At 33.8% G+C, this 19,913-nt stretch overlaps 1 protein-coding gene across 1 annotated transcript in view; it reads right to left on the reverse strand.

Annotated features, from left to right (window-relative positions):
* Vwc2l (von Willebrand factor C domain containing 2 like) overlaps positions 1 to 19,572 on the reverse strand; it is a 145,314-nt gene extending 125,742 nt beyond the window's left edge. Inside the window, exon 1 of the mRNA XM_076866663.2 lies at positions 19,183 to 19,572. Within this exon, the coding sequence (XP_076722778.1) occupies positions 19,183 to 19,572 (390 nt within the window). The remainder of the gene's footprint in view (positions 1 to 19,182) is intronic.
* Between the last annotated feature and the right edge of the window lie 341 nt (positions 19,573 to 19,913).

Genomic DNA, 19,913 nt, shown 5'->3' on the forward strand with positions numbered 1-19,913 from the left:
TAGTATATTTTAATTTTTTTTCCAGGAAAAAGCATTGATTTTAAACATGTTCATTTTCCTAAAAGATGAGTTAGAGTACCAGTCCAACAAAATACAGCTTGATTAGTCTGAGGAACAAAACTTGCTTCCTAAAAAACCCTTGGCTAATACTGTTGAAAGCTGAGGAGATGGACGCAAGAATTGATGGGAATTCTAAGTGCCAAGTCTTAGCACACTAATTATGTCAATGCTTTTCTTCTGATCAAGTGATATAAGGTTTTTAATGCATTGTGGTGCTTCATTTCTTTGATAATAGCCAAACCTTATCAAAGAAAATACAGCTCAGTTTGCTTTTTACCAAAAAAATAATAATCCCATTAAATAACTATTTAAAATCTGATCTCCACAAAGAACTACTGCTTTATGAAGTACTCTTCTTTTGTAGATAATTTATGGCATAAATTTGATCACTTTATGGAACAAATCTCATTACTTTCAAAATGTATGAGAAATTTGGAAGACTATTTCAAAGTTGCTGATGCCTGTCAGGAATCTCACTGTTCACTTCATTAAAATATACATTAAATTGCAAAGTGCAAGAGTATTTAGCATCCACTGCCACTCCTGTAGCCAGTCATTTGCATGCAGCAGATGTCACCTAATAATCAATGGATCCAATGGATTTCAACCAAAATTCACAATCATCTGAAAGATGTCCCATAGAAACACTGATTAAAATGCTTCTTAGTGTTCCTGGCCTAATGAGATTGTGATGACCTCTTCAGCAATCTGCCCCATTGACTGGGGCATGTTTAAAACACTGAGGTCTTAAGTCTTATCACATTATGGACATAGAGCTGGGACTTCTTTAAGAATTTTAATGCTGTCGAAGCAAATAGAAAAATCTGATATATAGATTTTTTTTATAGTTGGCCAGCAAATGTATATGATGGTATCATTTGATTTACAAGTGAAGTAGCTGTTCTGACTTTCTCTAGAGGAGTTGGTATTTTGATAATACATCTAGAATATTATTTCTAGTGTTTTTGCCAAAAGCATTTATTTTTTTTTTTGAAGCAAAGTTTTAGGAAAATGAGTGCAAAAAGTACATTTAGGTTTGTCCGTGTGTTTATAATAACCATTTAGATAATGAACTATTACTTAGAATTATATAAATTTTAGAAATATTTATTCAGAGCACTTGTTAAATGTATAAAAGATTGGTATATAAGCTATAACAAGAGGGCCGACATATTTGTCCTGCTTTCAATAAATGTCAATACAATAATTAAGATTGGTACTGGGGATTGAACACAGGGGTGATTTATTACTGAGCTACATTCCCAGTACTTTTAATTTTAGTTTTTGAGACAGAATCTCACTAAGTTGCTGAGACTGGCTTCAAACTTGCAATTCTTCTGCCTCAGGCCCTATCTGTATCTCCAGTTGCTGGTATTATAGGCATGTATTAACATGTTTTTCTTGATTTTTAAAAGCCATTTGTTTTGTTTTGTTTTTATGTTTTTGTTGGTACATTATAGCTGTAAATAATTATTGGATTCATTTTGACATAATCACACATTCATGGAATATAATTTATTCTGTGTTCAGTCCCTAGTACTCCTCCTTTCCTTCCCCTTGCTCACCATTACCCTTCCTCTACTTCACTGATCTTCCCCCTCATCTATTTATTGTTTTTTATAAATTGGTGCTTTACAAATATTCATACATGTGGAATCCATGGTGGTACATTCACACGTGCACATAGTATAATTTGGTCAACTTCATTCTGCTGTTCCTTCCCTTTCACATCCCCGCGTCTTCCCCTAAAACCTCTCCTCCACTCCATAGATCTTCCTTCCATTTTCATAGTGTCCTCTACCTTTCCCCTTATTTAATTAATTAATTTATTTTGGGGGGTACTGGGGATTGAACTCAGGGGCACTCGACCACTGAGCCACATCCTCATCCTATTTTGTATTTTATTTAGAGACAGGATCTCACTGAGTTGCTTAGCACCTCATTTTTGCTGAGGCTGGCTTTGAACTTGTGATCCCCCTGCCTCAGTCTCCCCCAAGCCACTAGGATTACAGGCGTGCACCATGGTGCCTGGCTATCCCCCCACCCCCCATTTTGCTTTAACTTCTGTGTATGAGAAAAAGTATTGTATCATTGACTTTCTGAGTCTGACTTATTCACTTAACAAGATACTCTCCAATTTTATCCATTTAAATGGCAAATACCATAATTTCATTCTTATTTGCAGCTGTGTAAAACTCCATTGTATATATAGACCACATTTTCTTTATTCATTTATTTGTTGATGTTTATATGGGATAATTCCACAACTTAGCTATTGGGCTAACCAATATTTTACATGAATAACTGACCCAGCTATCCCCAATCATTATTTATCCAAAAGAACTAGAATCAGCATACCATAGTGATACAGTCACATCAATGTTTATAGAAGCGCAACTCATGATAGCCAAGATATGGAAGCAGCCCAGGTGCCCATCTATATATGAATGGGTTACAAAAGGCTGTATATATACACAATGAAGTTTTATTCAGCCATAAAGAAAAACAAAATTATGGTATTTGCTAATAAATGGATAAAACTGAAAACATTATGCTAAGAGAAATAAGCCAGATTCAGAATAGTCAAGGGCCAAATATTTTCTCTCATACACAGAAGGCAAAGCAAAGTAAGAGGTAATAAAAAGTGAGGGGGTTGCATATTATAAAGTTAGAAGAAAGATCAGTGGAGTGAAAGGAGATTGAGGGTGAGGGAGTAGGGGAAGGAAAAGGGAGAAAAAGTGAAATGAATTTTTAAAAAATTACCGTGTGTGTGTGTGTGTGTGTGTGTGTGTGTGTGTCTGTGTGTCTATTACAATGCCTTCATCTTTATGTATATCTATAAGGCACCAATTAAAAATAAACAAATGAGTGGAAGATTGATCAATAGAGTAGAGGAAGGGAAATAGAGGCAGAAAGAGGGAAGGGAAAGGGGGGACACCAGGGGCTTAAATGGAGCAAATTAAATTAAATTCCATTCAAAATGAACCCAACTCAATGTAGAAGTATAATGCAGTAATAAAAGCAAAATAAAAGATTTTTAATCAAAAAGAATAATGGCTGTAACTTTTATAGTGGAAGACTGAATTATTGAAGTTAATCTTTGTGTTTTTACTTGCATTTAATCTGAACCAGAAAAATACTAGAAGTTTTGGAAACAAAGTACCAATCCAAAAATTATTAATTATTAAGGACAAAAAGAAACTTGTTTTTAGAAGTTTATCATCGTACTTGCAACACAATTGTAACATTATCCTAATGGCATATTTCTAAAATTTCTTTCCTAAAAATTTTTAAAATTATATTTTGGCATGTGCTTTAAGGGCATTTTATACTGCCTGTTCTGATAAACAGAACCAATTTTTTTCCCTGAATGTTTTCAAGGAGTCTCATGACAATAAATTATAGATTTTTCTAAAATATAAATAACATCCCCCAAAATACAATGCAGATAAGGAGAGTGTTAGCAAACAACACATTTTAGTTACCATAACAGGTGTATCTTTTTAAGTAGGCAAAGTACACTTATCAAGGAAATATCAGTGTGCTTTTAAGAAAACAAAACAAAACAAAAGGCTGTTTTAGCTGTCTCTGAGGTCTTCAACATGAAAGTTCATCAACAGTAGATCTAAGCATTTGCAGCAAAACCTACTTATCTCCATTCTGAGACTGCTCCATGGGTCACACATGAATGCAACAGAATAGAAATGAGCAACTGTATGACTTCAACATTTCCCTGATTTTACTGGAAAGGACATTTTTGGTTGTTGGTATCAATTAAAGAGTCAGTCATCTATATTAGCATTAAATCAAGGTCAAGGGCAATTAAGGTAGAGTACATCACTGTGAGAATTCCACAGCCTGAGAGAATCACGTAAGAGACAATGCGACCAGTTCTATTCTACAGGAAACACTGGAAGGAAGTGAAAACAGAAAGGAGAGAGGGTAGTAACTTTGCCTGCTAGCACTGCATGCATGACACTGAATTCAGGGCTTTTCAGGCTCTAAGAGGGAGGCATTAGCAGCCTGGGACAACAAAACTCATTTGTATTGGGAATGGCAATCAGACTACTTCTTAAGAACTCCTTCTTTATTATTATCTCAATTTCTTTGAGCAAAAATTTTCTAAAAGTTTAATTATTTTCTTCATTTTCCATTAGGTAGTAATATTGTACTTTGACATGATATGAAGAGGGAGTAATTAAAATGAACAATATTAAGTGCTTTATAATTGTTGATATAAAAGACATTTCCAATTTTAAGACCAAATAGTGATTTCCCACTAAATTTTATATTTCATTATTTGATACTTATTTCATAGCTTACCTCATTCCCTGAGCATATATTGAGATGGCTTATGGGCAATAACATGAAAGTATATTTTAATTTAAAAGTCTCTGAGTGGGGCTGGGGATGTGGCTCAGGTGGTGGCCACAGGGATGTTGTGTCCGCCGATAACTAAAAAAAAAATAAATATCAAAAAATTCTCTCTCTCTCTCTCTCTCCTCTCTCACTCTCTCTTTAAAAAAAAGTCACTGAGTAATTTCTTGATAAACTTTAGTGTGGAGTTTTGGAGAAAGGTATTAGCAGAAGCAGTGACAATTTTGTAACCACATATAGGCATTGTTAATGTTATCTCCCAGTGGAATTTGGTTATGGAATAAGCATATTTGGAGAGGAAGACCTACTATTAAATGCTACTGTTTTACTTTGGAGAGGCTCAACTACTTAAGCCTGGATTTTCTAATTTGCAAGATGGTATTAAAAATAATATAATATTAATGTGCTCTGATTTTCTCATTGATTGTTACAAAACAGCAAGGGAATCATGTAATAGTGAAAGAACATGTAAACTATGTAGGGAACCATGTTCCCTCTCCACTTTTATCTCATGAATATTATTGTTGTCATAGCTTTCAAATTGACCAGTATTTCTGTCCTCCCTCCCCTTTGTCTATTTGTAAGTTTGTGTATTTGTCAAGGGAGAACATTAGTCATACATTATCTTATTAAATTATGGTATAATTATTTCCATTACAAATTAATTAAAATATTGAATTTGTGAAGAATATATCCTTTTGAGTTTTGAAAGCAATTTGTACTTCATCTTTTAAAATGCAGCATGTTCGCACTCAAATTGTGGTTAGATTGAGAATGACATTGAACAACGTTTTTAGATAGTTAGATTCTTATTTACTGAGATGAAACTTCAATCTTTAATCATATTCTTGCCCCAAACAGATTTTTAACAGGGTAACTTTAGCTCTAAGTTTTTGGAGTGTTGATTTTAGTATCTTCTAGTTTCAATGTAAACGTCCTAGTGTCTCATTAACAAAAGGAAAATTTTCTGTGATTGTCCTTTTTCTCCTTAATGAAGCTTTTTAAATCTCAGCAGCCAAAGGTTTGCTATTTTGGCAGAATTTTATTTTTAATGTTGGGAATAAAGTTAAAGTTAGACTGAACAATTTTAATTTTTTAGAAGAGAGCAATAAAACTACCATGCAGTGAAAATAAGTGGAATTTCTAGGCGCCACGGCTATTCTCTCACTATAAAGAAAAATGACTTCATTTGCTTATCACTGGAGTTTTTGCAATATCTATGATAGAAGCTTTTGCATTTCTAATTTTGCAAAAATCATTTAATAATTTCTATGCTTTTTAAAATTTACATTTCATTGCTTTAAAATTTAAAATATTATTCTTAATTTGCAAAAATAATCTTGGTTAATCTTCAATGTATTCAAAATGTAGTTTGTTTCAAATGGATAGAAACATGCCTTTGATGTGCCTCTATTTATTTTAGCAATGTGAATTTTATTTATTTTCTACATTTTTATTGGAGAATTTTAGGTGTACATAATGGTGAGGTTTATTGTCACATATTCTGCATGCACACAATATAAAACTATAATTTGGCTAATATCATTTCACATATTTTTCCTTTCTCTCTTCTTCCCTTCTCTGGTCCCTTTCCTCTAGTTTACTGACCTTCCTTTGATTTTCATGAGACCTTCCCTCACCCCCACTGATCAGACTTTTCTTTTCTTTTTTCCACTCTAACTTCTGCATAGGAGAGAAAATACACAATTACTGACCTTCTGAATTTGGCTTATTTTGTTCAACATAATATTATCAAGTTTCAAGTTCCATCCATTTTCCAGCAAACGACATAATTTCATTTTTTTTAGTACTAGATAAAACTCCATGGTGTGTGTGTGTGTGTGTGTGTGTGTGTGTGTGAGACATTTCCTTTATCTAGGAAACGGGAATTCTAAAATAAAACCAGTTGAGCCCTGGAATATGTGGAAAAGGGAAAGAATTTTCCTCATGTTATCAGTATACTATATTTTTGTGAAAAAGATATGGGACTAAATATGAAATAGAATTATAATTAAACATCTATTCACATATATACACTCAAGGGAGAGCCAGACTCTCTCTACTACGTTACTTGCATCTGTGTTCAGGAGTCTCACCAAAGCTGATAATGTGTATTGAAGACAGCTCTAGAGTTAGAGGCAGAAATCCCTCCTTGATTTGTCAGGTTTGATAATCCCCTCTTATGTAACAAGAAGAAGAGCACAAATCTCCCTGAAAGTTAGTTTTCTCATTTATAAAACAGGCATAAAAGTATTGTAGGATTAACTTAATGAGCGAATACATTTACAAAATATTTTCTAGAACCCTCTATTATCATTCATGTTTGTTGCGGGCACAAATCTGGTTAATTCCCCAACCCACGTCCTTCAGGAACTCTCTGCTCTGTTCAGGTTTTGACCATGGCTTTCACACTGAACTGGCCCCACACTCCCTCCCCATGTTCCCTCTCCACTTTTATCTCACACTCTGTACCATGTGCACTGGTCACTTGAGCTGTCTCACTTTTCTCTGATCTAGTTTTTTCTTTACCTTTGCCTTTCTTGGGCTATTTTCCCTTAGCCCTTCAGAATGAACCACTTCTTTCTTCACACTACAGCAACCTTCACAAGCCACCTGTGCTGGTTACACCTGTACTTTGTGTTCCCTGTGAGAGTCTAGGAGCACCTTGAGGATCAGGTGGTTGTCTCATGTATTTTGGCAGATACTACCACTTCTTCACATGTAAGAAAAGTTTATTTAATGGATTGCAAAAGTTGACTTAAAATCTCAGAAGAGGATATACAATCAAACTAACAAATATATGAAAAAAAATGTTTATCATCTCTCTCAATTAGAGAAATGCAAATCAAAACTACTCTAAGATATCATCTCATTCCAGTCAGAATGGCAGCTATTATGAAGACAAAGAAAAGTGGGAATGGAACCACCATTTGACCCAGCTATCCCTCTCCTTGTGTGTTCCCAAAGGACTTAAAAACAGAATACTACATGGATACAGCCACATCAATGTTTATAGCTGCACAATTCTCAATAGCTAAACTGTGGAACCAACCTAGATGCCCCTCAGTAGATGAATGGATTAAAAAATGTGGCATATATACACAATGAAATATTACTAAGCAATAAAATAGAATAAAATCATGGCATTTGCAGGTAAATAGATGGCATTGGAGAAAATAATGCTAAGTGAAGTTAGCCAATCCCCAAAAAACAAATGCCGAATGTTTTCTCTGATATAAGGTGACTGACCCATAATGGGGTAGGGAAGGGGCACATGGGAGAAACAGATGAACTCTAGATAGGGCACAGAGGTAGGAGGGGAAAGGGAGGGGGCAGGGGGTTAGCAATGATGGTAGAATGTGATAGACATCACTATCCAAAGTACATGTATGAAGACATGAATTGGTGTGAACAAACTTTATATACAAACAGAGATATGAAAAATTGTGCTCTATATGTGTAATAAGAATTGTAATGCATTCCACTGCTATGTATTTAAAAAATAAAATCAATGAAAAAAATGTAATAATAGAATGAATACCCAAGTAAGTAGACCATATACATACTTTCAATTGCTAATATAACACTGAATATGTTCATCATATTAAATAAATATATCCTTTTGTAACTTGTCCTACCCTCAAAGGAGAACATGTGGGATATAAAAATGTTGGACATGTTATAATCTTTGCTTATTTATTTCATCTGAGAATTTTGAGTAAGTGAAAAATTAATAAATTACTATATAGCAATGCCAAGAGCAAAGCTATACTTTTTGGAGCCAAGTATGCAATGAAATGTAACTTTTCTGCAGGTCTTTTTAAATGTATATGTGTTCAAAGAGAACCCTGAGTCCATCACAACTAATGTAGACTCTTTATCTAGCATGACCCGAAAGAATTTGTGACCTTCACGAATGCAGGTTAGAAGGACAGGTGACAGTACAACATGTAAGTGAGGTATAATGGGAAGAACAACTTCAGTCCAGATCAAGGATCAGCCAACTTTTTCTATAGAGGGCCAGAAAGTAAATATGTTAGATTTTAAAAAATCATATAGTCTCTAGGACATTCTTTTTTTTTAATCCTTTAAAAATTACATATTTATTTTTTTTATTGTTGGTTGTTCAAAACATTACATAGTTCTTGATATATCATATTTCACACTTTGATTCAAGTGGGTTATGAACTCCCATTTTTACCCCGTATACAGATTGCAGAATCACATCAGTTACACTTCCATTGATATATATTATATATTGCCATACTAGTGTCTGTTGTATTCTGCTGCCTTTCCAATCCTTTACTATCCCCCCTCCCCTCCCCTCCCCTCCCCTCCCCTCCCCTCCCCTCTTCTCTCTCTACCCCCTCTACTGCAGTTCATATCTCCCCCTTGTATTATTTTTCCCTTTCCCCTCGCTTCCTCTTGTATGTAATTTTGTATAACCCTGAGGGTCTCCTTCCATTTCCATGCAATTTCCCTTCTCCCTCCCTTTCCCTCCCACCTCTCATCCCTGTTTAATGTAAATCTTCTTCTCATGCTCTTCGTCCCTACTCTGTTCTTAGTTACTCTCCTTATATCAAAGAAGACATTTGGCATTTGTTTTTTAGGGATTGGCTGGCTTCACTTAGCATAATCTGCTCTAATGCCATCCATTTCCCTGCAAATGCCATGATTTTGTTATTTTTAAGTGCTGAGTAATATTCCATTGTGTATATATGCCACATTTTTTTTTTTTATCCATTCATCTATTGAAGGGCATCTAGATTGGTTCCACAGTCTTGCTATTGTGAATTGTGCTGCTATGAACATCGATGTAGCAGTGTCCCTGTAGCATGCTCTTTTTAGGTCTTTAGGGAATAGACCGAGAAGGGGAATAGCTGGGTCAAATGGTGGTTCCATTCCCAGCTTTCCAAGAAATCTCCATACTGCTTTCCAGATTGGCTGAACCAATTTGCAGTCCCACCAACAATGAACAAGTGTATCTAGGACATTCTTAACAGCAACCACAAACAATACATAAATGAATAAGCATGGTTGTTTTCCAATAAGACTTACAAAAATGTTTTTAAAACTTAACCCCTTCCCCCTTTTTTCTTTTAAAGCTGCAAAGGAAACTTAGAACTAGATTTGGCCCATGGCCTCTAGTGTGCCAATCCCTAACTTACATTATTGGTTCTATGTAATTGGTACTATGACAGTCATCATCATCATTATTCTGAAAAGTCATTTTTCAACTAAATTGTTTTATATAACACACATTAATAAATAACCATAATAGTCACATAAATGCAAGTTGGGGAACTTCAAGAAGAAGTAGAGATAAATAGATTTTATCATTAACTAACCATAGAGTCAAATAATTAGGTCACTTTTTAAAAATATATTTTTTTAGTTGTAGATGGACACAATATCTTAATTTACTTTTATGGTAATTAGGCCATTTTGAACCATGAGCAGGGTAGTTCTGAAAACTGTCTTATTGGACTTGTGGGAACTTTAAATGTTAATAGATGTTCTGAGGAAAAATAGTGTTCTACTGACACATAAATTTGTGAAATCCTAGACTAAATATGACTTAGTAGTAATCGTAGTAAAAATGTCAGGTAGCCTTTATGAATCACTTACTGTGTGCCAAGTAGTTTCTCCTGAGATATCTATTTTGGAGATGTGAACATCCAGACAGAGAAAGTACTGTGTGCCTAGGTCACCTGGCTGGAAGTGGTAGGGACTACTAGAAAACTCAGTTTTTATCAGCTGTTGAGTTCTTAGATGTGGAACATACATAAATTCTCCAACAAATTTCATAAATACATTCAAGTGGTCTCAATTTTCAAATGTGCACTGTTCATTTCCAGAAGAGTTTAAAAGATTCATCATTCCTCAAACTTAGGTGATCATGAAAAACAACTGGAAATCTTCATAAAAATCTCACAGATTCCAGTGTCCCTTCAAAAACAGTCTGGCAAAGTGTACCTTAAAACCGTGATTCCCCAAACCAACTGATTAGAATATTCTGGGATTATTTATAGAATAATATAAATTTAAATAATCTACATTATTTGTAGAAAAATATATTTATATATCTATATAGTAATATACTTTTAAATGGTTTAAATTAAAAGCAGGAGAGGTGAAGGAATGGGGATTTTTGCAACATTTCTTCCCTAGGTCATACTGATGATCAGCTGGTTTAGGGATATTCCTTTGTTCTAATATCATGGAACTAGAGATTTTTGCACTCTCCATCCATTCTGCACACTCCATTCCTGCCATCTAGTGAGAGGCAGGAGTTTGTGGAATGAAAAAATAAAACTTATCAGTCTCAGTTGCAAAAAAAAAAAAAAAAAATCACCAAAATATATGAGAAAGAACAGTAGTTTAGTTTCTTTGTTACTTTTTAGAGTAAAGTAGTCTCAGTGAAAGTAAATAAGCAGTATCTAATGAAAGACATTTATATTTTATTTTGGCTATATTGTTTGGTTTAATTACAGATTTTTTTCAGTTTCAGACAACAGACCCCCTTTTTATCAGAGCCTTTGCAAACTTCAGCTTGTTTCAAAAATTGTATTCAATCTGAATCAAAGATTGATTTTAGATGTGCCAATATTTTATTGTTCTTCTCTACTTGTAACTCTGGGTTGCCATGGTGATAGGTCCTCATATCACATTTCTATAGACAATTGGCTGAAATAAATCTTTGCATCCAACATATTTATTAGAAAAGAAGATGCGAATCAGCTTGAATTTTCTTGTTAAACCCAAAGATAATAAAATGTAGAAGAGATACTACAAGAAAATGATGTATTAATATTGCTTTTGCAAATAATGAGATGTGTCATGATGGCGCTATCAGTAAGTTTCTATTAGTCTTTGTTTTACCACCTCTAAAATAGGGAGCTAGACAAAGTAACTTCAAAGTTTCTTTATAGATCTAATTTATATGGCTAGTTCTTAGGGGTAGGTATGTATAAGTATACATAAAAACCATACTGTTAGACTTTTATAATTGAAAGAAGTTATTTAAACTCAGAAACACAAATATAATCATAAGCCATGAAGTAGTAATGGTAGTGAAAGGTCAATATTAAAATAGTTTTGAAAATCTAGGCCAAAAAATGTCTATTTGTAAAAAAACAACAATAACAACAACAACAATAACTAAAAATAAAACAAAACAAAAAACTCTTGAGTAGTTAAAATCTCTACTTATAAACTGAGACATAATATTCTAATTTTCAAATTCTGTATACTATTTGTTCTTTTTAAGACAAGTGATGATATTATTGTTTCAATTCTATAGATGGAAAATTTAAAGTCTATTGAGTTTTGTTATCTGATATAATAAGGCGAAAATTAAGAGTTGTGTTCAGTGAACTTTTTATACCCTTTAGACAACTTTATACAGTCATGTAAAAATGCATCAGAAACTTTTTAAGAGATGATTGGTTTTTCTTGTTCCTTTAGAATTTTATTCACTCTTTCCATGATGTCATTAAATCCTTGCAAAGATAGTTTTATTGTGATATGCTGCTGTGTGGCAGACAAAAGTCAAGGAAATCAACAATGGAGGTGTGTTAGACTGAAATGACTGATGCTAATCAGTAGTGACGATGAAAGTGCAAAGCACAGACTCTAAAATAAGCCAGTCTCCAATTAATAGTAGCTATTGTTTGAGAAAACAAACCCACTGATCACTTCAAATCTTCCTTTAGCTATTTGTCTTAGGCCCTTCCTTGAAAGCTTGACGAAGCACAGATAAAAAATACACTGAGAGGTTTTTCTTGTGTTGTCCTTCATAAAACACACTGCCTGGTATATAAATCAAGCTGCAGGAAAGCAAAATAAAACAAAAATGTGGTCAGAACTATTAAGGAGTAGAAATAAAGGTTTCACCTAATTTGAAAGTAAAATTTTCTCAAAGACAAGAGGACTCACGCTTTCTCCAGTTTCACACACACACACACCCACATACACCCACACCCATACACAAATCAATGCATCTATGAAGCAAGACTATGTTATATAGATGTATGAATTAATCTAAAAATATCCACAAAATATGAATAGATCTGAGTTATGAAATAAGGTATAGGAAATAGAAAAGATATGCTTGCTAATATCACACCGTATTTTGGTGAGTAAAAACACAATTAAAAATAGGCAAGTTTTAAACATATTCAAAAAAAACCTGTACAACTGTAGTTCAAATTTGGAAGGGGCATTATGAAGTCATTTTTTTCCCTCAGCTTCATCTTTCACATTCTTGGTGCATGTGCAGGGAAAGGGCAACAATATCTATAAACTTCCAAGGGTTGACCCCAAGTCTGAGGTAGTCGCTAATGGTGACAAGCTCTGCAAATCTCAGACATGGCTGCAAATCAAGCACCAATCTTCCCATGTGCACAGGGCACAGAAGCCCAGTCACAAATCTCTGTAGTCATACTTATCATGCAGTTATCACCACTAATAGCAGCATCTTCCAATAAGGACAGCAATAAATATCAGTGAACGAGTATGAAAAACTGCTCCTGCATACTACAAACCAAATGGCTGGTGGCCATCGGTCTCTTAAAATGTAAAGCAAGAGACTAATTTTGACGGCAAAGGGCCTATTTCACCCCTGTGGGAATGAATGTGGCAGTCATATAGTCTTATAATTTTACTCTTTTGTTTTAGAAAGTGTTAAATATGAAAAGGATTTAACATATTTAAAATATGTTAAATATGAAAAAATCCCTATTATCAAAGGTATTTTTTTAAAAAATAAGTTATTTTTAAAATCTGATCTCCTTCATAGATGGAGGAAACATTTGTGAATTTTTTTAAATGCCAACTATGCACAATTTAATAACAGTAAGAAAGGATGTGATGACCTTCATAAAATTGTTTTAATAAAATTAACTGTACTCTCTAAAACAGGTAAAAGATTATAAAAATTAAATCAAAGTTCTCAGTTATTTACAAAGATGGAAATCCCTCATTGAGAATATCCACATTTGCATTCAGCGTGCTGCATCTGAGCCTCAGATTAAGCAGTGGTCATGATTCAATCTCTGTTATGTCCTAGTAACTTGAAAGGAGGAGCCATTCTTTAACTCATTCATAGGCCATTTTCATCTTCAAAGCCTCAATATGCTCTGCAAAACAGGAACTGTGTTTTTTGGAGTGAATAATTATGGGATTAATCTTTTCAACCTTTCCACAAAAATTCTCAATCATTTATAATATTTTCTAGGATTTTCTTTGGAGATTATCTTTAAAATGATGACTCTCCTACCCTTATGCTAATAATTTATAAATCCTCTCCTGTATTAAATTTTTTAAAAAATCCCACCTGTATTCTCAAAATCTATACATTTATTTGCTATCACAATAAATATAACCTTCATACTTCTAGAAAGATGCTTCTATATTTCTTTGCCTTGCGAAAACATGTTACTTAGTTCAAATACCCTTCCTTCATAGAGACTGGTTCAATGGCAGGTAGGTGAGTAAGTAGGGCAAAGTGATGGGAACTGTGTTACCTATTAGTCTCCTCAACTGAGATTTCCCTGCAGTCTCCGTTACGTTCTCTTTGCTTTGTAAATCTGATCCTTAGGCTCCTTAAATATGTTGCCTTCCATTCTTTTTCCATATTAAAAACAACCAGACATAAAACAAATCTCTCAAACCTAAATTCAAAAATCCTTTCAACTGAAACATTTTTACAGATTTAATGTTACTTAATATTGGCATTACTGATGTGGATACAGATTAATGATTATTTTGGAAATTCTCTCTCCTTTTGAATATACCCATTAAAGAGCAAATCAATTCCAAACCTAAACTGGCATCAATGTTTTTTTTATGGGTATAATAATTTGGCAAAATATCCTGTTGACTTGTTTTTCCTCTTTGTTTTCACTCCTCAAGATTTGACTATTAGGTGAAAAATTCAGGAAAAAAAAAACTAGGCAGTTTAGCATGACATGAAAATAACTTTATTTTAAAAGAAGACAACATATACACAAAAATGCAACATAAGCAATTATTTACACTAAACCTTTCAAATATAAAACTAAGAGACCTTACCATCTATCCTTGGGTAGAAATGGGGAAAGGGGAAAGCACGAAGGTCACTGCCAGCAGGGAAAGGCAGATCTTAGCCAAATCCAAATCCTGATTTGGGGACACTGGGTATTGACTGCAGAAAATCACTTCAAAATAAAAACAGGCTATGCAAATTCTGAAATAGGATCTCCTTCAGCTGTAGTATAACCTTCAGTGTCTGAACTAAAACTAAATCAGTACAAGTTATAAAGTGTAAAGAAATATCCAAAAAGGCTAATTCTAGCAGAGTTATAAAAATACCAAGCAAAATAAGAAATTATTTCTCCTTTGGGAAACTCAGCATGAGATACTTAAGCACAGAGTCAAAGCAGATAGAGCCTACATTTCTAATAAACTTTTTTTGGGGGGGGTTGGGACTAGGAAATGCTATTATAATTTATTATTTAGGCACTTTATTTCCTAAAAAAGTAGGTTCCAGTGTCATATTGCCTGGGAACATATTAAAAAAAAAAGATGAGAGAACCTACTATACAGTGACCTTTATCTTAATACAATATTACCAGAACACTGGAGAATTTAGAGTTTTCAAAAAGATTAGAGAGAAATTTATTTTCAAAGCTTGCATCAGGAAATGGAAAAATGTATCCCCACAACCTCTATGAAGAGCGTTATTCTTCCTATAAGGAAACATATATAGATCAATTTATATTTGAATTTTCTAATTAGAAAAGATTGAGATGTGACATATGTTTGAAATTATATAGGGTGAGACAGCACAACTGAAACACTGGGCAGTCATTGCAACATGGGGATGGAGATAGCATCCAAGACCAGCCTCGGCTAGGAAGGGCCTGGGAGTGGAGTTGACAGTAGAAGCAGGCTGGAAACAGGTGCTCCATCTGGGAACAATGCTTGCACCTTTAGCTACCTGGAGATCAGGCTTCATATAAACTTAAAGAGATCAACACATAAACAGACACTAAGGAAATTTAAAGGGATTCTAATTAACCTCTTTGTTCTATATGTTCAATTATAATCCGACCCTTTATGCCACGTGGCTTACATACTCCAGAGGTTTGGGAATAGAGAAATAAGAAAACATTGTATCTACTCTTAAAGGATTTACCTGGGAGAAAGAAACTGGTAGTTTCTAGCAGATGACCCAGGTAGTTTCATATTACATGTGTTTTGGCACTGTGACAGAAGCAGGAGAGGGTGAAGAACTTAGAGTTCAGGCAGGCTGCCTGAGTTGAAACCCTAGTTTTTCCACTTTTCACTTTTGGGCAAGTTATACTTTGATGATTCGTTTTTCTTATCTGTAAAATGGTGCTAATGAAAAAATAGGTCTTGCAAATCTTGAAATGTGTTGATACATGTAAAGCTCTTGATGGTGTCTGACTACCATTACCATTCCCATTCTTGTTATAAGGTGGGCACAGCATGTTGTGGGAACATGTAAAAGAGGAGTGGGATCCAGCCTGGGACACAGCACTAGGACAGATGGTGAGAGGACATTTGAATAGAGTCCTGAAGTAGTTGAGGACTCATAGAGGTAAGCAATGTTGACAAAGTGCTCATGTGGTGGGACAGAATATGCAAACACATGGAAGAGAAGTCACTGAAGATTGAAGTGTTTGAAGAAGTTCGTGAGTAGTTATCTAGTCTACACTATCGAGTTTAGATTTTATCCTGAAAACAACACTGAATGTCTTTGTTCTTACACATGCCAATCATCACATCTGTTTTGTTTTGTTTTCAATATCTGTCTTTCCCCCACTGTTAATTTTTCTTCACTTCTTTTCAGTTTCATACTTGAATATAAGATAATCTTCTTTAGCAATCTTGTTTAACTAGTTCACCTCTATGCACAATGTCTGGTGTTTTATATCTGTTATACTTTGGCCCAGTCTCTTCTATCCACTGCTGTCCACCAACACAAATGCAAATTTACCTTTTATTTTGCTCCAGCAGTTCCACTTTGGAATTTCAATCTCCTCAGATCAATTTCAACATTTCTTAAAGAACAGGCTTAACTTTGACCATCCTTTTAAAAAAATTTTATTTAACCAAGTCTCATACTTACTTATAAGCTTCTGATACTACAATCCCTTGGGAATTATATTAGAATTTTATAGTCACAAATATAACTTTTAACTGCCTTTATTCTCTAAATCAATTAGCCTTGTGAGAAAAGACTTTGACTTCCGTGTATCCTGCTTTCTAATTTATGTATATTTACAGTATCTTGCATACTGGATGTCCAATAAATGCTTATTGGATGAATATATTATATGCAAAGAATATATAATATTGCAACTGCCTTAATAATATATCAAATTTATTAAATGAAAGTTCTATACATCTTTAAAAATTATGTACTAATTCATTGCAAGCTGGTTTTGTTTTTAATTTTATTTCTATTTAAACATTTTTTTTTTCTTTGAAGTTGAACTGGAAGAGAAGCAAGATGACAAATAATGGCTAATATTTACAGTTCATATGGATAAGTAAAGCATTTAAAAATATATTGGAATTACTTCATTTGAAAGGCTTTTAAAGTTGAATTTCCATTAAAAGACATAGGCAAAGCCATAGCATAATTTAGAACATAGTTAGTCACTGGATACTAGAAAACAACCCTTTATTCAATACCTAGTTTGTATCTGTCACCGCAAGTCTAGTAACTTCACTTAAATTATATTTCATTAAATATTTCCAACATCTCTTTCCAAGAGAGTTAATTAGTATATGGTTTTCGTGTACTACTGTGACTCAAAAAGTTTAGGGATTCCATCCAAAAATTTACTCCCATTGATGAATTTGGGTGTTGAATCCAGGTTTATCTAACCAGAGAGTGCTTCAAGAGGCTGAATAGATTTCACTGTCAAAAAGGTGGCATTTAGAGTAAGTTAAGTTACTTGACTTAACTTTGGAGAAGTTACCTAAACTATCTTTATCTTGTTTCCTCATTCTTACAAAAGTATGACATCTATTTTGGAAAACAACAACAACAACAACACACATTTAAAAATCCAATGTCACAGAAAGTCAAGTGGCAAAGCTGTGTACATCAATAGGTTATATATTAGAGAGGGATAGAGTAGGGTTAGATTATAGTAGAGAGATAATTAAAAGGGGTATAGGAATTATCAACTTTTTGTTCATACATATTTGTATTGTTTGACATGGTAACATAGGTATCACCTTATATAATAGAGGGGAAGTTATAGCCCTTTTTAGTAGTGAATTGATTAAATTCATATAATCAATTCCTCATCTTCTTTATTAAATACTAATTATTAAATTATATGTACCTCACAAACTTTTTCTGATGTACTTTTTAATTTGGGGTAGTACTGTTCCTACATTTTTTTTTTTTTTGCACTCTAGGTATATATGTATGTTACAAGAGAGTGACAGTAATTCTGTACATGGTTCTATAAACCCTGATGTGTTGAGTACTTGTATTTACTTTCTTTACTAACCTGAAAGTAAAAATAGCTAATATTTTAGGGACCACAAAGTCATCAGTAAATGCATAATAGTATACTATTTGCTATTATTCGATGCCAATAATGATAATTTTGTAGCTCTTACTTGTCAATATTGTACAGCAAACTTTTATACATGAAATAGGAAAGTCTAGAATAACATTCTATGTCTAAGAAAGCTGATAAAATAAGTATAATTATAATTTCCTATGTCCTAAGGAATTCAGTTAAAACAGTAAGGCATTCCTAGGTAAATTGCTAGTTTCAACCCATAACCTAGAGAGACTGAAAGCAATGGAATCTAGCTATACCTTCTTTTACTTATATTATTCTGAGTACCTTGCCACAGAACATGGTTAGACAAAAAGAGAACCTTTCAAATCAAGACATAAGTATGACAGACACTCCAAGGCACAAACTGTCATTACAATTAAAGAGGATATTTTTGATGTATTATCATGCCCTCAGGATTCATATCTGGCTTATAGGACATTTTAATGAAAACTAGCCATTGGAGAAAAGAGAATCCAAGAACAGATAAAAATGAACTCTAAGTTCCTTGAATCTAAGTCACAAGCATAAGAAAACTAAGAAATACCATGTATGTTGAAAAGAAATGAGTCTCTTTTTTTAGATACACTATGATTAAAATTCAGTGTTCTATGAATCCTATAAGTAAAAAGTTTGGTAAGCATAGAACAGACAGGGACCTTGTTCTACAACAAGTAGGCCCAGTGTATTTTCTTAACGTGAAAATCACAGCTTGGAAGCATGTTACTATAGCACTTACATTTCCGCACACTAAACAAATACTTAAAGACCACAGTTAAGAGGCTCCAAATATAGGCTAAATGGCCAAAACGTAACAAAACTTAATAGACACATAGCCTACAAACAAATTTCCTTCCCTCAGAAAACATATTTTATAATAATACAAAGAAATGTTTAAAGGCCAAAAATAAAAGACATTAAGCATGTCCAAAATTCTTCTAAGAAAAAGGTTACTATGAAACTCTACAAATACTGACCAAGAAATTGGCCAAAATTTCAAGCATGATCTTATTTATGCTAGCTAAAATCATAATGTTGTGAATTAAGGATAAACTTCGAAATATTTTCCAATTTTGATTTTAATGTAACAATCTACAAAGCATGCAACGTGAAAAATTAGTATTGAATAAATATGGAGGGTAATTCATACCTTAAATTCCTCCAAGATTTTGTAATTTTTCCCATGATATTCACAAAAGTTTTTCACTTCTTTGCACTCAGGACAGCATCCATTGTGTTCCACTTTTGTGCACTTTGGGTGAATTTTTGGGCATTCTGGCTGGTCACAAACAGGTCCATCTAAAGCACAGACACATGGACAGTTGGAATGCCCTGGGAAAAACCGTTCTCCCAACTTGTATACAAAGCCGCTGTCATCCACACACCCTTTCCCTCGATAGTCATCAAAGATCAGATTGTCATTACTGGAGGTCTGGTCACCTTCATCAGCAGGATAGTCTTCATGACTGATGGCAGCAGAGGTGACCAATCCAGGGATGACCAATAGAAGTATGCAAGCTTCATGAATATGAAGAGCCATGCCCCTCCTCAAAGACTTCTGGGTGTGCTCCTATTATTAAATATACTCAGCTCCTTCCATGGGAATACAAGAGGGGTAGGCTGAAAATAAATATTTAAAAAATAATTTGACATATATAAAGAGAATATAGATTCACTAAATCCCATGTTCTTATATTGATTGTTTGGGTTCAATTTGAAAGATAGTAAGACTGGGTTCAATTTGGAAGATACTAAGATCTAAAATAGACTAAGTTCATGCAATCATCCATACTTCATTGCGAAGTCTGGGGAATGTATCCTTGGCAATGTGTTCATTAACATATGTCTTTTACGAAATTATTTTACATGGAAACCCTCACC

Source organism: Callospermophilus lateralis, chromosome 9 (genome assembly GCF_048772815.1).
Source record: "Callospermophilus lateralis isolate mCalLat2 chromosome 9, mCalLat2.hap1, whole genome shotgun sequence".
Lineage (NCBI taxonomy): Eukaryota > Metazoa > Chordata > Mammalia > Rodentia > Sciuridae > Callospermophilus > Callospermophilus lateralis.